This window comes from Juglans regia, chromosome 1, assembly GCF_001411555.2.
Source record: "Juglans regia cultivar Chandler chromosome 1, Walnut 2.0, whole genome shotgun sequence".
In the NCBI taxonomy this organism is placed as follows: Eukaryota; Viridiplantae; Streptophyta; class Magnoliopsida; order Fagales; family Juglandaceae; genus Juglans; species Juglans regia.
The window spans coordinates 33,252,501-33,268,952 of NC_049901.1; the positions used below are offsets into that span (position 1 = coordinate 33,252,501).

The 16,452-nt window shown below is 38.9% G+C and overlaps 1 protein-coding gene across 1 annotated transcript; it reads left to right on the plus strand.

Moving 5' to 3' along the window:
- Positions 1 to 7,815: 7,815 nt before the first annotated feature.
- Positions 7,816 to 8,732, plus strand: LOC108981929 (pectinesterase inhibitor 3). The gene has a single exon (XM_018953181.2). The coding sequence runs from the start codon at positions 7,934 to 7,936 to the stop codon at positions 8,525 to 8,527; it is 594 nt and encodes a 197-aa protein (XP_018808726.2). The 5' UTR covers positions 7,816 to 7,933; the 3' UTR covers positions 8,528 to 8,732.
- The last annotated feature ends 7,720 nt before the right edge of the window (positions 8,733 to 16,452 follow it).

A 16,452-nucleotide genomic window follows, 5' to 3' on the forward strand; every position in this document is an offset into this window, starting at 1 on the left:
CGACGTTGCTAAAGCCATCGTAATGAAATGGAGCCTATAAATTCCAGTGCATAGTATACATGTACTCTGGTTGGTTCCCTTTGCAAGATGGTTTCACAAAAGCATAAAAGAAAATGGGACTGGGAAGAAAGTAGAGACTCAATGTTGAAGAAGAGCTCGGATACTGATGATATGGAGCCTCGAGAAGGAGTGTGCCATTGTTGGAAGATGCTTGATAAAAGGCAAAAAAAGAAATGGGAGGAGACTAGGTGTTGCCGTGTTGGTGCAATTGAAGAGAGAAGTCTATTTTTTTCTTTCTTTTTTATATTTAGAGGGACGTCTTTATGCTATTGGTGATTTCAAATCTCTTTTATACAAAGGACTTCCCTTTTTTTTTTTATATATCCAGAGGGATCGAACTCCTTCAGCTTGGCACAGTTCCTTTCAATGTCAAGAAAAGAAATGTCTTGTCACTTGAAGACCCTTTGCATTTTGCACCAGCTGGCTTGAAGCAAATGTCTAAAAAAAAAAAAAAAAAAAAAGGAAAATGGAGTGATTTCAACCCAAAGTAGTGAAAGCATGTAAAAAGTGAACTTGATAAAGGGTTCAAGAGAAAGACAACTTTACGTTGGTTTAGATAAAAGCAACCTCATAAAAAGGAATTAGCAAACTTGATAAAGTTGGTTCAGAATAAAGTTGGTTCAGATAGATGAAAATTAGCTATTAGAAAATGGTAAAGTTTAAGGCAATGGGAGGGAGACGAGGAACAAATAGCAGAGCTCACAGTAGAGATTTGCTCCGAAACTTTTAGTTGGAGCCGGAGTTGGAGTTTGGAGCCCATACAGACTCCAACTCCGACTCCAACATTAAGTTTCAGACTAATACTGACTCCGACTTTGAATTTCGTGACATGTATTACATAAGCAAGTCAAAATCCAAAATTTTTTCTTTCTTTTTTATATTTAGAGGGACGTCTTTATGCTATTGGTGATTTTGAATCTCTCTTGATACAAAAGACTTCCTTTTTTTTTTTTTATATCGAGAGGGAAGTCTTTCGGTTTGGCGCAATTCCTTTCATTGTCAGGAAAAGGAGACGTCTTGTCACTTGGAGACCTTTTGCAGTTTGCACCAACTAGCTTGAACCAAATTTCTGAAAAAAAAAAATGAAAACAACGGTGATTTCAACCCAAAGCAGTGAAAGCATGTAAAAAGTAAACTTGATAAAGTTGGTTCAAAGAAAGAAAACTTTATGTTGGTTCAGATAAAAGCAACCTCATAAAAAGGAATTAGCAAACTCAATAAAGTTGGTTCAGAATAAAGTTGATTCAAACAGATGAAATGAGCTAATAGAAAACGGTAAAGTTTAAGGCAGTGGGAGGGAGACAGGGAACAAATAGCAGAGATTTGCTCTAAAATTTTTAGTCTGAAAGCAGAGATTTGCTCCGAAATTGTTAGTCGAAGTTTAAGTTTAAGTTCGGAGACCATATAGACTCTGACTCCGAAACTAAGTTTCAAACTCACACTGACTCCGACTTTAAATTCCGTGACACGTATTGCATAAGAAAGTCAATGATGCAGACTCTGGCGGTTTCACCCTTTACTCTCAAAATCCCAAGTACAATGGCTCTAAGTCTAAGAAACCTCAATGGTCTTCAAGGAACCAGCAGCAGTCCAAGCCTAAGCAATACCAAGACAATTCGTCCTCTCAAGGTTCTCAATCCTCCCAAAATTCTAGTGGACAATCTTTTGTGACCAACAAGGCTGCTTACCAAATTTGTGACAAAAATTGACACCAAGCCTTAGATTATTTTCATAGAATGGATTTTGCTTATCAAGGACATCACCCTCCTTCACAATTTTTTGCTATGACTGCCAATACTAACATCAAACCAAAAGAACAAACATGACTCATTGACAGTAGAGCTAATCAACACATCATAGATGATATGGAAAATCTCATGATCAGTTAACTTTATGAAGGTGGAGAATAAAATCACAATTGGGAATGGGTCTAGTCTGTCCATTACTACAGTAGTTCTTCCTTTCTAACACCATGTGGGAAACCCTTAATTGGAAAGAGACTTAGGATTGAACATAAGACAGGCCGTAAGGACGTGCAGACCATGTCTTGCCACTCTATCTTTGTCATCTTGAAATGGTAGGTTCGAGACTAAAGGACTCCTATTCAATCAAATTCGGAATCAGAATGACACTTGATGGACCTGTGTTGTAAAAGGCTTCAGGCAAAAACCAAAATCTCATTTTTTAGATCGTAACCACCTGAGAGCCCTTGTAGTTAGATTCTTTGAAGAAAGCAAGTGACTTCAAAGGAGACAAAGAAAGGAGCAACGCAACTACGCCATAATTCTAAGGCACTGAGGTAGGTTAGCTTTTAAAATAGTGTCGAGAAATGAGGGGTAAATGTTGTGTGAGGATGTTATGGAATTTTGGAATATGCATACTCCGTAACCTCCTTCTTATGATCATTAAATAATAAATATTTTTGGCATTATATTTACAAACATTTTTACTTCATGTTTTTTAAGGTTTAAATGCATTTATTTTCAGTGCTATCTCTGTGTGAATAATCATATCGTGTGTCGATCATCATGGAATAGGACAGAAAATTCTCCAAGCCATTCTTTTGATACATCGCCACTAGTTTCATATAGGTAGAGAGAGTCCTTGTAAATGATTGGAGTGGGATGGTATCTTGTTGGCCTTACTTGTTAGATGGGATGAAGAATCTCCTAGGCATATCACATGTTGGTGTTTTCAAGATGATTGGCCGGGTAGACGTTCCTTGATACAACATGTATATCTCTGTGTGTGAGAGTCGACCTATGTTGGGGACAGGAGAGTTGACTTGCACCATATTGGTCGGGTGGGAGAGATTCTATGTTGGCCCATCAGGCAACGAATGTCTGTGTGATGAACATCTATGCGATAACTGTGAACTACTATGTGATTGGTGCTACGAATTTTATGTGCTAGAGAAGAGGGTGATTCCTTGACTCGGCGATGTGTACAATTATATTAATATATATATATATATGTATTTAATTTTGTATAGAGGTTAATTCCTCAGAGAGTGATTCCTCGACATGCTTGTATAGACATGTTTTAATCAAAGGGTGATTCTTCGCCATATTTACGAATACATGTGTTTTTGTTTAAGATGGTGATTCTTCGCCATGCACTAATACATGTGTTCACTCATTTTATACATGAAAATCTTCATTGCATATTTACGAGCATTGTTTCTCATTAGCAGTCTTGTCATAGTTGCCTAACTTGCCATTGGTTTCGGTATCGTCACCTATCTATGGTTTTGGTATTTGAACAATAGATCTAGATGCATAAATAAACCCAGGAGTGATACCCGAGGAGGAAGAGCCAACCCAGCCAGAGCAATAGGCGAGTAGGCTTGTTTTCTGTTGTTGGAGTTGTCTATCTATGGAAGTTGTAATTGTAAATAGTAGTCAGGTGACCAAATGTGTTCGATCGACCTTATTTGGGGTGTACGAATAAAAAAGCTGGATATATGTGTAATTATTTGAGGAATGAAGTGGTATGTGGATATTGTAGAAATACATTTATTAGTTTTATTAAAATTTTGGTACTATAATGTTTAGCCTTTAGACTAAACATTTACTTTTTCGCTGTGAACCATAAATTGTTTCCTTACACATGCACTTTCTAGCGAATGATGCACGCCTAACTTGATTCAAACCTTGGGTGTTGTTGTATGGCTGGTACCCTTGGCACCACAGATCTTTTACCGAGGGACGGGGCACCACACAATGCATTTTTGCATAGCACTCTAAAGAAGAAGTCTTTATGGAGCAACAACCTGGATCCACAGATACTTGGTTTCTAGGCTTTGTTTTGTTTGTCACCTCAATGAGGTCATTTACGACCTCAAATTGGCTCCTAGAGCCTAGCTTACCAAGTTTTCTTATTGTCTTCTACATTTTGATTTCACATAATCAAAGGTAGACTACTCTTTATTCACCTTTCATCAAGATGATATTTGCGTCTAGATACTTATCTATATGGATGACATCCTCATCACAGGGACTCATCCTTAATTTATTTCTTGGCTCATTTGGTCTCTGCAAGCCAACTTTGCTCTCAAAGATCTTGGGTTGTCTCTAATTCTTGGGAATCCAAGTAGCACAAAATTCCTCTGGTCTTTATTTGTCTCAATCCAAGTACATCCTTGACCATCTATATTGGTCTAAAATGCTTGGTGCTAAGCGATGCTCCACCCTCATAGAAGTCAAATTGTCTCAAACTCAAGGTGATCCTTGTGATGATCCTACTCTATATAGACAGGTGGTTGCTGTATTACAGTATTGCATGCTTTCATTTGTTGTTAATCAACTATATCAATTTATGCATGCTCCTCTTACCACACATTGGACAGCTACCAAGCGTGTACTATGCTATCTCAATGATAGTTTACAACATGGACTTTTCTTTGGACTTGGGTCTTTGTAGCTTAAATGATTTTTGTGATGTTGACTGGCTGGAAGTATAGATGATCGATGTTCTACTATAGGTTATGCAGTGTTTCTTGGCCCTTGTTTGGTGTCATGGAGTGTCAAGAAGCAATCTGTAGTCTCTCGGACTAGCAATGAATCCGAGTACAGATCGATGGTCATTCTCACTAGTGTTGAGCTATATTGGCTTTGCAAGTTGCTGCGTGACCTCTATGTTCATTGTCTTCTGCTCCTACCCTTTGGAGAGACAATGTACGAGCTCTTTCCCTTGCCCCTAATCCTATTTTTCATGCTCGCACAAGACATACAATGGTGGACTATCATTTCATGAGGAAAAAGGTCACTCGGTATGACATTTTGGATCAATCACAACTCAACTCAATCTCAGCCAGCCGACATCTTCATCAAGTCTCTAACTTATGCGCAATTCTTTCTACTTCGTGACAAGCCCCCAGCATCAGTCAAGATTCCAGCCTCAAGTTCAATACAAACAACAGCCCATAATCCTCGAGATTTGAATGTTGAAGGTCATCAGCGCAATGTCAAAGACACAAATCATGGATCCTGTAAATAACTGTGTAATAGAAACTCTTTATAATCTGTAAATGTTCTGATTATCGAATACAATTATTTCTTTATCAGAGTGCACGTAAATGTAATGATCTGTAATGGATGCTAAACATCGTAGCCACACCATGACCGCATTCCATCTAAGAAGCAAGAGGATGACAAATTTATGGTCCTTCGTATCCGATATAGCTCATAAACATGGTACAATTTCTTCTTGTTGGGAGTCCAGTTCGAATTTGGGTGGCAACATTTGCTGAAATTAGCATCAAATTAGATGGAAAGGTATCAGATTCGTCTGATATGCAGTCTCTCTGGTGGAGTGGGCCCTTGTAGTTGTGATCCCCACAAATTAATTGCTGCAACCCTGCAGAAGTGCACATGTTCTGCTTCAGAGACTTTAAATAATGCATTTGAAATGGAAAGGCCAAGGTCACAAAAAGCCACCACGTAGTCCATCCAATAATTTAAAGCGAAGGGCCCCTTGGGCCTTACTCATTCGCAATGTTCTAACTATTGTAAAGTTTAAATTTTGATTAAAATTTAAAATTTTTAAAAAGAGTAATTTACGTTAGACTAGTTATTTTAAAATTAAAATAATAATATTATATTATATTTTAATATTTTTTATATTTTAAAAATATATTTTATATATTAATTAATAATTTAATTTTTATTTAAAATTATTATTTCTTACGGATTTGTTGGGAATAATTATAGAGTAAAATAATAGTTTGGAGATAAACAATAACTAATCAAATTTAGAGAAAGATGTGGGCAGGTTTGGGGGGTGGGATGAGACACAAAATTTTCATCTCATCTCATCTCATCATTACACATTTTTCAATTCCTTATACAAAATAGAATAAACAATTCAACTTTTAAATCTCAATTCAACTTTTTTAAATCTCAACACAATAATAATACTAAAATATAATATTTTAAACATTAAAATAAAATATAAAATTTTCATCTCACCTTTTAAACTTATCCATAGATTTACTGTAACTCAAAAGTGGGATTTTAAATTTTTGCCTAGTACAATGCAATCTGCTTTTGAGTTACTTATACAAATTTTGACTAACCACTAGGTCAATACCAGTGCTTTTAGTACAGTTTCACTTACTTTTGGAATCTCACATTAATCCAATCAAACTCACCCAGCTAAAGTTAAAAAGTTTAGATATATTGTGTATCATTACAAAAGTAATTCTTTCATTTAAATTTTATATTTATAATTTTTTTAAATAAAAAAATAATAGTACCTTCTGTAACTCCAAAAGCCATTTCTTAAAAAACTAATGGCTAATTATAATGGGAGATGGTCGGGCAACATGCATCTAACCATCGCGGCGAAGAAAGTTAGTTTTACTGTTTACAGAGTTCATATCTTATCTTTGGTAGCAAATTCGAAAATCGAAATACTTCGGCCAAGTCGTGTCATTGAACGCAAAACTAGATGCACAGAAAGTCATCCATTCCGCAAGTCAAAATTTTTAATTTTTTTTATTTGATGGGTCGTTAAACAAATTATTTATAAGATATATAATTTTTTTTTTTTGTGAACAAAAGGGTATATAAAATAGCGTGAATGATTCCATTTGAAGTTTCAAGGGTTAGGTTGAAAACTTATCCAACCAAGATTTGATAGTTTTGTTTTGTAGAGTAGTTGCCATATATGATATATAGGGGCAATCGGGGTGATTAGCTGGTCCCCAGCATTCAATGAATTGCCCTGATCCATATCTTTCTTACTGGTCTCCATGGCTCTACCTATAATATGCGGTGCATTTAGTTGCGGTTTCGATATAGAGTTAAAATTGAGTTGATTTTAGATAAAAATTAAAAATTAAATAAAATATTATTAAATTATTATTATTATTTTAAAATTTAAAAAAAATAAAATAAAATGATTCTTATATCTAAAGGGGACCTTACTCTATTCACTTTGTTACCATAGCTAATTTATTCCCCAAAACCAGTCCACCTAAGAGTAAACTCTTTCAGTTTTTAGAAAAAAAAGACTAAATTCTTTTGTCGAAATGCGGTGATGTTAATTTAAATTGAGAAATGATATTAGAAGTTATAAATGCGTAAGTCCTACGATTGTTTTTTTTAAAAATAAATAAATATAAAATTTATATAATAAATTAATTTTTAATAATAATTTTTTTTTTTTTTTTTTATAAAGAGTATGCATCGCTTACCTCATCTAAATTGATAGATGATGAATAATACTTAACCAAAGTAAGGATCGGGTGGCGGAGGCCCAATAGCGACAGATCTATCTTCATTCATCATAGGATAAAAGCCATAAGAATTTATGACAAATAGCTTAAGAATTTTAAAGAGAGAGAGAGAGAGAGGAGGAATCCCATCCTTTCGTGGATGAATATACTGGATGTGGAATTTTCGGATAGAGGCTTTTTAGGAGAGATTCTGCACAGTACAGTACGTAGAGGCATGCCCATAATGGGTGATTACCTGATTAGATTGATCAACTCAACCATCATGCAATGCAATAAGCTGTCTTTTTTTTTTTTTTTGAGTTTGAAGAGGAAATTTCGAACTTCAAATCTCAATTTTGAAGAGGTAAAAATTATGTGCCACAAACTTTTGACAATAAACTGTATCTTTTAACTCCTATATATATATTTGTATTAAAAAATAGCCACATTAAAAACTAAAATGGTAATCAAGTAATAACCGACAATTATATGACCAAACTTAAAATATTTTTAGTCCCCACTTCATGCACAGACACCCCTATTAAACCAACAACCACCAGCTGCATCCAGTACTCCCACACTCTCACTCCCCTAACATCCCTTTGGCTTTCAGATCTACAGACACTCAAAAAACAGTGTCACACACTCTCACAAATGGGAATGGCTTCCCCATTCTCAATCCTTGGTACTACTCTCCTACTACTCTTCCTCTCCTTCTCCGCCGCCGCAATAAAAGCCCAAGACGATATCGTTCGCTCATCGTGCGTCCACGCCAGCTACCCCAAACTCTGTCTCCAAACGCTCTCTACCTGCTCGGACCACGCCTGCAAGACCCCTCGCGATCTCGCCCAAGCCGCCGTCAAGGTCAGCCTCTCCCGGGCCCGCCGACTCTCCAGCTACCTCGCCCAAGTCCCCACCACCGGCGCCAACAAGAGACAGCAAGCGGCCCTGCGCGACTGCGCGGAGCAGATATCGGACACGGTGGACGACCTGAGCAAGACGCTGAGCGAGCTGAAGCACCTGGGTCGACGCGGCGAGGAGTTCCAGTGGCAGATGAGCAACGCGCAGACTTGGGTGAGTGCGGCCTTGACGAATGAGGATACTTGTCTCGATGGGATTCCGTATGTTGATGACAAAAAGATCAAATCGGACGTGAGGCGTAAGATCAAGAATGTGGCTAAGGTTACGAGTAACGCCCTGTACATGATCAATCGTCTCGACGAGAGTCGTAGTCGTCGGGATCCATGATCACGATGAACAGTACTCCTCATTAATCATGCATGTGATCTGTTCGATCCCATTTATCATATCTGTGCAACTTCCTTAGTTTCAGTTTTTTTTCTTTTTGAGTCTACCTATATAATAGTGTCAGTGTATTATTGTGACGTTACTACCAAAGTAAATGTAATGCTATAGTAATATTTTTCTTCCATAACATGCCAGATTACCTTCATTTTCCTCCAAAAATTAAAGTTAAATCTATGTTTTAGCTGCAAACAGATTTTACAAAATTAAATTTATCAATTTACATGACTTATAATACATTAGATTGTAAAGTCTCTTTTATCGTAAAATAAATCTAACATATTATATGAAATTATGTCAGTTTATAAATTTACTTTTATGCAATTTCTTTGTAATTGTAGTACTTCTCTTAAACAATGAAAAATGTTTAATTAGCTACAAAGATAAACACAAAAATTTGCCATTTATAAATTATCATGATTCATGGAAATCACTGGTTGGCAGGTTTGGGGCACAAAATAAAATATAAAATTCTCATCTCATCTCATCATTATATCTTTTTCAAATCTCTATATAAAATATAATAAACAATTTAATTTTTTCAAATTTCAATACATATTTTTTAAATTTTAAAATGATAATAATAATATTAAAATATAATATTTTAAACTTTAAAATAAAATATATAATTTTCATATCACCCAAAAACTTGGTGGAGTAGGACCATCACAAGTCACAACCTTCGTCATTCCATAATGGTCGGCCAATTCCTGAAACCATAAGGTCTTTTACTTGTTGGGGCCTTCGGAGATGGGCAAATATCAAGACTGCCGACAGTGCTTGCTAAGGCGACAAAATGGCCCCAGTAGTCACCTCTATTCAGGAACTTCATAAGGAGGGGCAATAAATTAATTTTTTTTTTTAATAAAAAGTCCTTTGAGAATTAAATCTTAATTCATTATATATTGAAATTTTGGAGGGTTTTCGAAAAGAGCTTACCTGGCTCGGCCCTTGTGTCCATTGTCACGGAGATTTGTCAATTAATAAATATTTCTATGTAAATTATAAAGAGGAATGCTTTAATTACAAAATATTTTTTAAAAATAAATTTATAAACTAACCTAATTTGATGTTGTATATTAAATTGTAAAATTAATTTTTATTATAAAATAAATCTAATGTACTATCAAATAAATATATATCAATTTATAAATTTATTTTTATAAAATCTCTTTATGACTGTAGTACTTCTCATTTTTAAATATTTTTTTGGGTAGCATCAGCTTAGAATAATTTTGTAATTTGCACTAGGAAAGGGCACATTTGCTGTCGAACGTTTTAAAGGGCGCATTTGTTGCCTCATAAGAGAAAGATGAGTGTTAATTTAAACTTCGCAAGGTATTATAATATTGTTATTTAGAACCAATTTAGATATTGATTTGATTTAAGATTAATTGAGTTATTTAGAAATAGTAATGAGTTAAAATAGTAGATTGAATTTTGTGAGACTTACCTAAGATGAGTTTAAATATGTTTAGATGTTAAAATAAGTTTAGATGTATTTATAAAAAGTTAAAAAAAATTATCGGTCACATATGTAAACATATATTAAGTTGAAAAAAGTTATGAATCTCGCGTATAAAGAGATTTTGAATTAAGGTGAGTTTAGTGATTTGAGAGTTGAGTATCTGTATGTAAAACTCAGATTAAAATTAAACTGAACTAAATTGATCTTAGTTCAATCAAAGTTTCAAGCGGCCTTAGACTTTCAATTTTATTATTTTATTCTCTGAGATTAAGATTTTTAACAATTTTGTTCCCTTAACAAATATAATGAAGGTATTGGCATAGCATGCCACGTGTATAACAAATTAAATATACAAATAATTTTAAAAAAACTAAAAAATAATTGCAAAAGGCCTACAGATTTAAGAAAATATTAAAAAAAAAAACTCAAAATATAAAAATAAAAGTAAAGTTAAAAGTATTTAGAAACAGAAAATGAAAACACATATTAGAAAAAATTAAAGAAATGTATGAAAAAGCCATGACATATACATAATAAAAGCATAAAAAAAATTAACCAAAACACAGAGTATTTTGAAAAACAATAAATTAAAAATTAGAAAAATGAAAAGTTTGTTTTTATTTTCTTTTGTTCTCAATTTGCGGAAATCCTTAGTTTTATAAATATGTATCTCATGAATTTTTTATTTTGTTGTTTTGCTCTTTTTGCCTTATTATATGTTTTTATTAGCACATGCTGTTTTTTATTTCAATTTTTTCTTTTTCTTTTTTTGTCAAATTTATGTTCTTGTTTTCAATATTTAGGTATTTTTGCTGTCTATCAGGAACAATGTTTTTCGTTTTGAATATTTTCCATTTTCAAATTATGTAGGCTTTTAATTTTTAATTTTTTTTATATTTTTTAAACTATTTGATTTCTTATTCGATGTGACAGACTGACAGTCCACGTGGGACATATAACGTGACCACTAAAGTTCTAAACTGAGAGGGACAGTCCAGGAGCACGCATTGGTTGCGTGAAGTTTTATATATCTGTTTTTGATTTTTGATTTTTATCTTATTAAATATATTGTATAGAACTGCTAAATAGAATAACATCGTCTTGCTATATCTTCCTGATCTTCAAAAAGTGCGAGTCGTGCGAGAGCCGAAACGGGAAATTATTGTGAGCTCAATGGAGTTTGAACTTTTTTTTAAATAATATCTCTCGTTTAAAAAGTTCAAGACCACCTCCTATCATTATAGTCAAATTTTAAAATAGTACCTCCATCATAAATTATTAGTTCTTCTCTCGTCACATCTAACAAAAGAAGGACAAGGACATGTATCATATTATCTACCTATAACATTTGACTTTGTTAAAAAGAGTTCTTCTACGGATCAATTTTGAACGTCATTGTTCACAATTGATTCGTAGCACACTTGAGTTGCTTTTTTCTTTTTTTCTTTTTTTTTTCCTTTCTCTAAATGCTCGTTTTACCCAAAGAGCAGTGCTACATCTCCCGAGACTTACAGGATTCCTTTGAAGGTGGGGTTCGTCATGCCCCCTCCTATCGAAGGCGCGGTAGACTCCGAGGGTTACGACACCAAGATTGCGATGTACCCTGCCATGTTTCCCTGTGGCCTCAGGCTGCCCTTCTATCGGCTGGTGCAAGAAGTATTGGCCTTCTTCGAGCTAGCGCCCTATTAGCTCCCTCCCAGTGCGTGGAGGATTTTTGTTTCATGCTGCGTTATTTGGTCTCAGCTTTAAATGAGGTTGGGTCTGACTACCCTAATCTCATAGCGCGCGAGTTCTTCCTCACCCACAACATTTTGAGAAAAGGTTGGCACATCTATGGCTTCCAGCCAGTCCAGGAGTTGGTTCGGCTGGAGGTGCGGCATACCATTGTGAAGGGGTGGAGTTGCCGGTTCTTCTTTCTGTCGAGCGATGGATGGGAGTTTCCTGTCGAGCAGATCATTCAGTGCCCATTCCCCCTTTTTGCCAAATGGGGAGCCGTGGATGGGGACAAGGGTCGTCATCCTAGCCTGACCTCGGAGGAGGCACTCAGGCTCGAGGTTGTTTGAGCTTAGGTGAAGGCGCATCCGGAAGACGTTTCTTCAGAGGCTCTGCTGACTGGGGATAGCCTTCATCAATATTTGACTCCCCCGACCAGTTTGCACTCCGAACTAGGCTTCCAAACAAGGAAGGTCACGTCGCGAGCCCACAATCGCTCCCCCAGTCCGCCGATGGAGGGGAAAGGAAAGAAGCACAGGAGGATTTCCCCCGTTAGATCTGACTCTGACAAAGTTCTCATTCCTCATGGGGGTCCTTATGCAATGGCGCTCATCATCTGGCCCAATCCATCGGCGCCCAAGAAGATGGCGAAGATAGTGGATTTTCCTCACTCTGTGCCGCCAGTTCAAGGAGTTATTGCCGAAACCGTTCCCATGGTCGAGGTCATTTCCTCCGATGATGTCAAAGTGGCGGAGACTGTCGTCTTGGCCGAGGAAGTGATGGTGGGCGCTCCTTTGCCTGGACTAGGGGGAAGGCGAAGACGTTGTCGATGAGGTTCTCGCAAACTTTTGATCAACAGCTTGGCGAGCCACGCCGACCACATCCGCAAGATGGATGGCAGACTCAAGAGGCTATTTACTAGGGTAAGATCTTCACTTACAAACCCACTAGACTCTTTGTTTGTTTCCTTTCTTGATCTTGATTCGAACTTTTGTGGCAGGGCTAGAGCATCTGGCGGCTTTCATTGTGGACTGCCGAGAGGAGGTGGTGAGTGAGAACCAGGCACTTCGTTCACTCGCGTAGTTGGCCTTAGACTGTGCAGCGAATGAGGGGAAGAAGAAAGGAGAAAGAAGAGGCAGAGGAGGCCTTCACTGACTTGTCGAGATCCCAGGGCGAGGTTGGCACTTTTTGCCTCAAGGTCGCGCTTGCTTTCGAAGTGAGGGAGGTGCTACAACAATCTTTTGACAACTGTTAGTGGGAGCTTCAGAGGCTGCAGGCTAAAAACTTGGAACTACGCAAGCGACAAGGCTCTAACGATCGGTGGTACAAGTGGTTGTCAAGGGAGTATGAGAAGGTTTCCCTATCTCTGACGGACAAGAAAAAAGCCCTGGAGGACGAGAGAAAATGGAGGAAGGATTTGGAGGCTGACCAAGCTTTGGCTAGGCTGGTCTTGGAGGCTTGTGATGCTACCATCCATAGTCTGCGGGAGGAGTTGTCATATGTCTGTGGTGTTCGGGATGACGCGTGGAACCTCGGTTATACCAACGACTTAGAGCAGATGAAGACTCACGTTCTTATCAATCCTCGATGCGACCTAAGAGTCCTGTGTGTGGGGGAGCTTCCTCCGCATACGGAGTCCATGGAGCTGGCCGTTCTCCTGGGGAAGGGTCTAATTTCGAGCGCCCTCGGTGGTAGCCCCGTTGGGAACGATCCTGCCCCCTGAAGGTGGACTCTCATTGGCCACAAGCCGCACGGCTTTTCCAAATGGATCTTCTTGCTCTTATCTGGTGTTGGGGCCTCAAACCTCATCTTCAGCCTCTCTTTCTCGCCCTTTAGCTTATTGAGCTCTCATCTTCAGCTTCTCCTTCTGGCCGTTTTGCTTATTGAGCTCGTTTTCGAGGCCATTCCTGCTTGTTTTCTTCACCTCCTCCAGCAGTTCTTCATGCCCATTCTCGAGTGGCGAGTGGTTCCTAGCAGCATTTTGGTGGTTGTTGTCACCGTATGATTCAATTAGTTGCCTCATTACATCCCTATTATTTTTTTAGAGGTAACCTCGGGTGTTATCGGCATGTCATAGTGATGGGATCTCTATCTGCCACTTCTACTGGAATATAATCTGATCAGGCTTGATTGTGATGACCTGCCTTACGTTGTATCTTGCTCCTTGTTGCTCTATGGCTTTATGTTGTAACTTGTTCTTTGTAACTTTGCGACTTTATGTTGTAACTTGTTCTTTCTAACTCTACGACTTTATGTTGTAACTAGTTCTTTTTAACTTTGCGGCTTTATATTGTAACTTATGATGATTAATGATATCACCTTATATTTTGCTATGCACGGCTGTTTGTCTTTGCGCATCTTCCTTCTTTTTTTTTTCTTTTGTCTTCTTCTTTTTTTCTTTTTACCGGCTCAAGGGTACTGTCATAGGAAATTATGGGCTCGGCATTGGGAGGGGGGTGTTGTTGTTGTACAGGCCGATTAGTTGCCCTGCTGGAAATTATGGCCCGACGACCCCGCTGGCCTACAGCTTTTCTGCCCATGTCGCTTTCATCTGACTTTATTAAGTATTTGTTCTCTCGAGATTTTCTGCGGCTTTCTTTGTCGAGGCTGATGTCTCTTTGCCTTTTTCTTATGCCGATTATCTCCTTTCACTGTCCGTATTTTGAACGTGCTTTAACTCGCCTAGTCCTTTCGTTCTTCCATTTTGTGTTGTTGTGCCTTACTTTGACATGTAGTGGGGGAATTCCAGCTGCCTCCTCGAGGGAGAGACTGGGTAGCATTTTTCTAACCTGCCTTTGTGCCCCTCTTGTGTAGCGTCATGGCCGCAAAGTTGGATATGAGTAGGACGGGCTGCTCTTTGCTGCAGTGATGGCGGAGATCTATTCTTCTGGTAATCGTGGGGCTGATCTCGCTCTCCACCACGGGGAGACAAGGCGGCCTTGGACTTGGCTCGTTTCCTCTGTCCGCGGGGAGGTAAGTTGTTCACGCAGTTTGGAATGGGACCTGTCCTTCTTCGTTAACATTTTGTATTTAATCCTTGGTCGGAAAATAAGGATTCTATCATTTTTTATCACTAAGGGCAAGAGTCGATTTTGCAAATGTCATATTGTGCTTGTCCTTTTTTGCCATGTTGCTGATGTCCTCTTTGTCGACATCCTAGTTGCATATATCCGTATTTTTCGATGCAGTAATTAAGCGGTCAATAGACTCGGCCTACACTCCGTCAGGGGGAAGTCGGAATGCCTCGTGCCAAAGCAGCCTCTTTGTTCCCCAGGGAGGTAGTTCGGACAACAGTGTGGCTGGTCCGCTCCTTCACCAAGGTGGGGGTCGGGGTAAGTATTTGAGCAACCTCAGGGCTGGACCCCCTCACCTTTGCAGGAGGGACAAGGCGACCTTTAGCTCAACCCGTCCCTTTTTTCCTCACGAAAGGTAGGTTGTTCTGGTAGTTTGTATCTGGACCCACTCCCGTCTGTTAACATTGCAAGAAAGGGTAAGTTTGGGTCAGGCTGGTGCTGATCCCACACTTCGTCGTAGTGGAGGCTGGGGTAAGTTATTTAGGTAGCTGTGAGGTTGGTCCCGCTCTTCACTATGGGAGGGACCAGGCAACCATTCAACCTACCTTTCCGACTGGTACAACGCAGGGAGGTAACTTGTTCGGGCAGTCTGTACCCGTATGTTGACGTTCACGAGAAAGGTAAATTTTCATCTTCAAGTAGCTGAGGACTACCCGCACTCCATCGGGAAAGGGTTAGAATGTCTCAAGCCAAACCACCCCTTTGCCCCCCCCAAAGAGGTAATTCGGACAACAATGTGACTAGCTCGCTCCTTCACCGCGATGGGGGTTGGGGTAAGCATTCGGGTAGCCATGGGGCTGAACCTGCTCTTCTTTGCGGGAGGGATAGGGCATCTTTTGGCTCGACCCATCCCGTTGACACGGCATGGAAGGGTAATTTCTAGTCAGGTCGGTGTTGCTCCACACTTTGTCATAGCAGAGGCAAGGATAAGTTATTCAGATAGCTGTGGGGCTGGTTTGGCTCTCCGCTACGGGAGGGACAAGGCAACCTTTAAGCCAACATTTCCCTCTGGTATCCCACAAGGAGGTAAGTCTTTCGGGCAATCTACTACTAGACTCACTCCCGCATGTTGACGCTTACGAGGAAGGTAAGTCTTTTTCCTTCGGATAACTGAGGACTGACCCGCACTCTGCTGCTGGAGGGATAAGGCAACCTTTAGGCCAACATTTTCCTCTGGTGCCCCGCAGGGGAGGTAATTCAAATAATAATGTGGCTCGTCCAATCCTTCACCGCGATAGAAGTCGGGGTAAGTTATTTGAGCCGCCGAGGGGGCTGGTCCTGCTCTCCTAGACAAGGAGGTTGAGTCGCCTGCTCACCTATCATTCTTCGTGAGGAAGTAGGTTGTTCATGCGGTTTGGGACTAGACCCGCTCCCGCCTGTTGACATCGCAGGGAATGGTAAGTTTGGGCTAGATTGGTATTGATCTCACACTCCATCATAGAAGAGGTCGGGATAAGTAGTTCGGGTAGCTATGGGGTTGATTTCGCTCTCCACCGCAGGAGGGACAAAGCAACATTTAGGCCTATATTTCCCTATGGTATCCTGTAGGGAGGTAAGTCGTTCAGGCAGTCTATTACTGAACCCACTCTCGTCTGTTGATCTCACGATGAAGG

Coding starts and splice junctions, on each gene's coding strand:
- LOC108981929 (XM_018953181.2), top strand. CDS start 7,934: ATGGGAATGGCTTCCCCATTCTCAATCCTTGGTACTACTCTCCTACTA.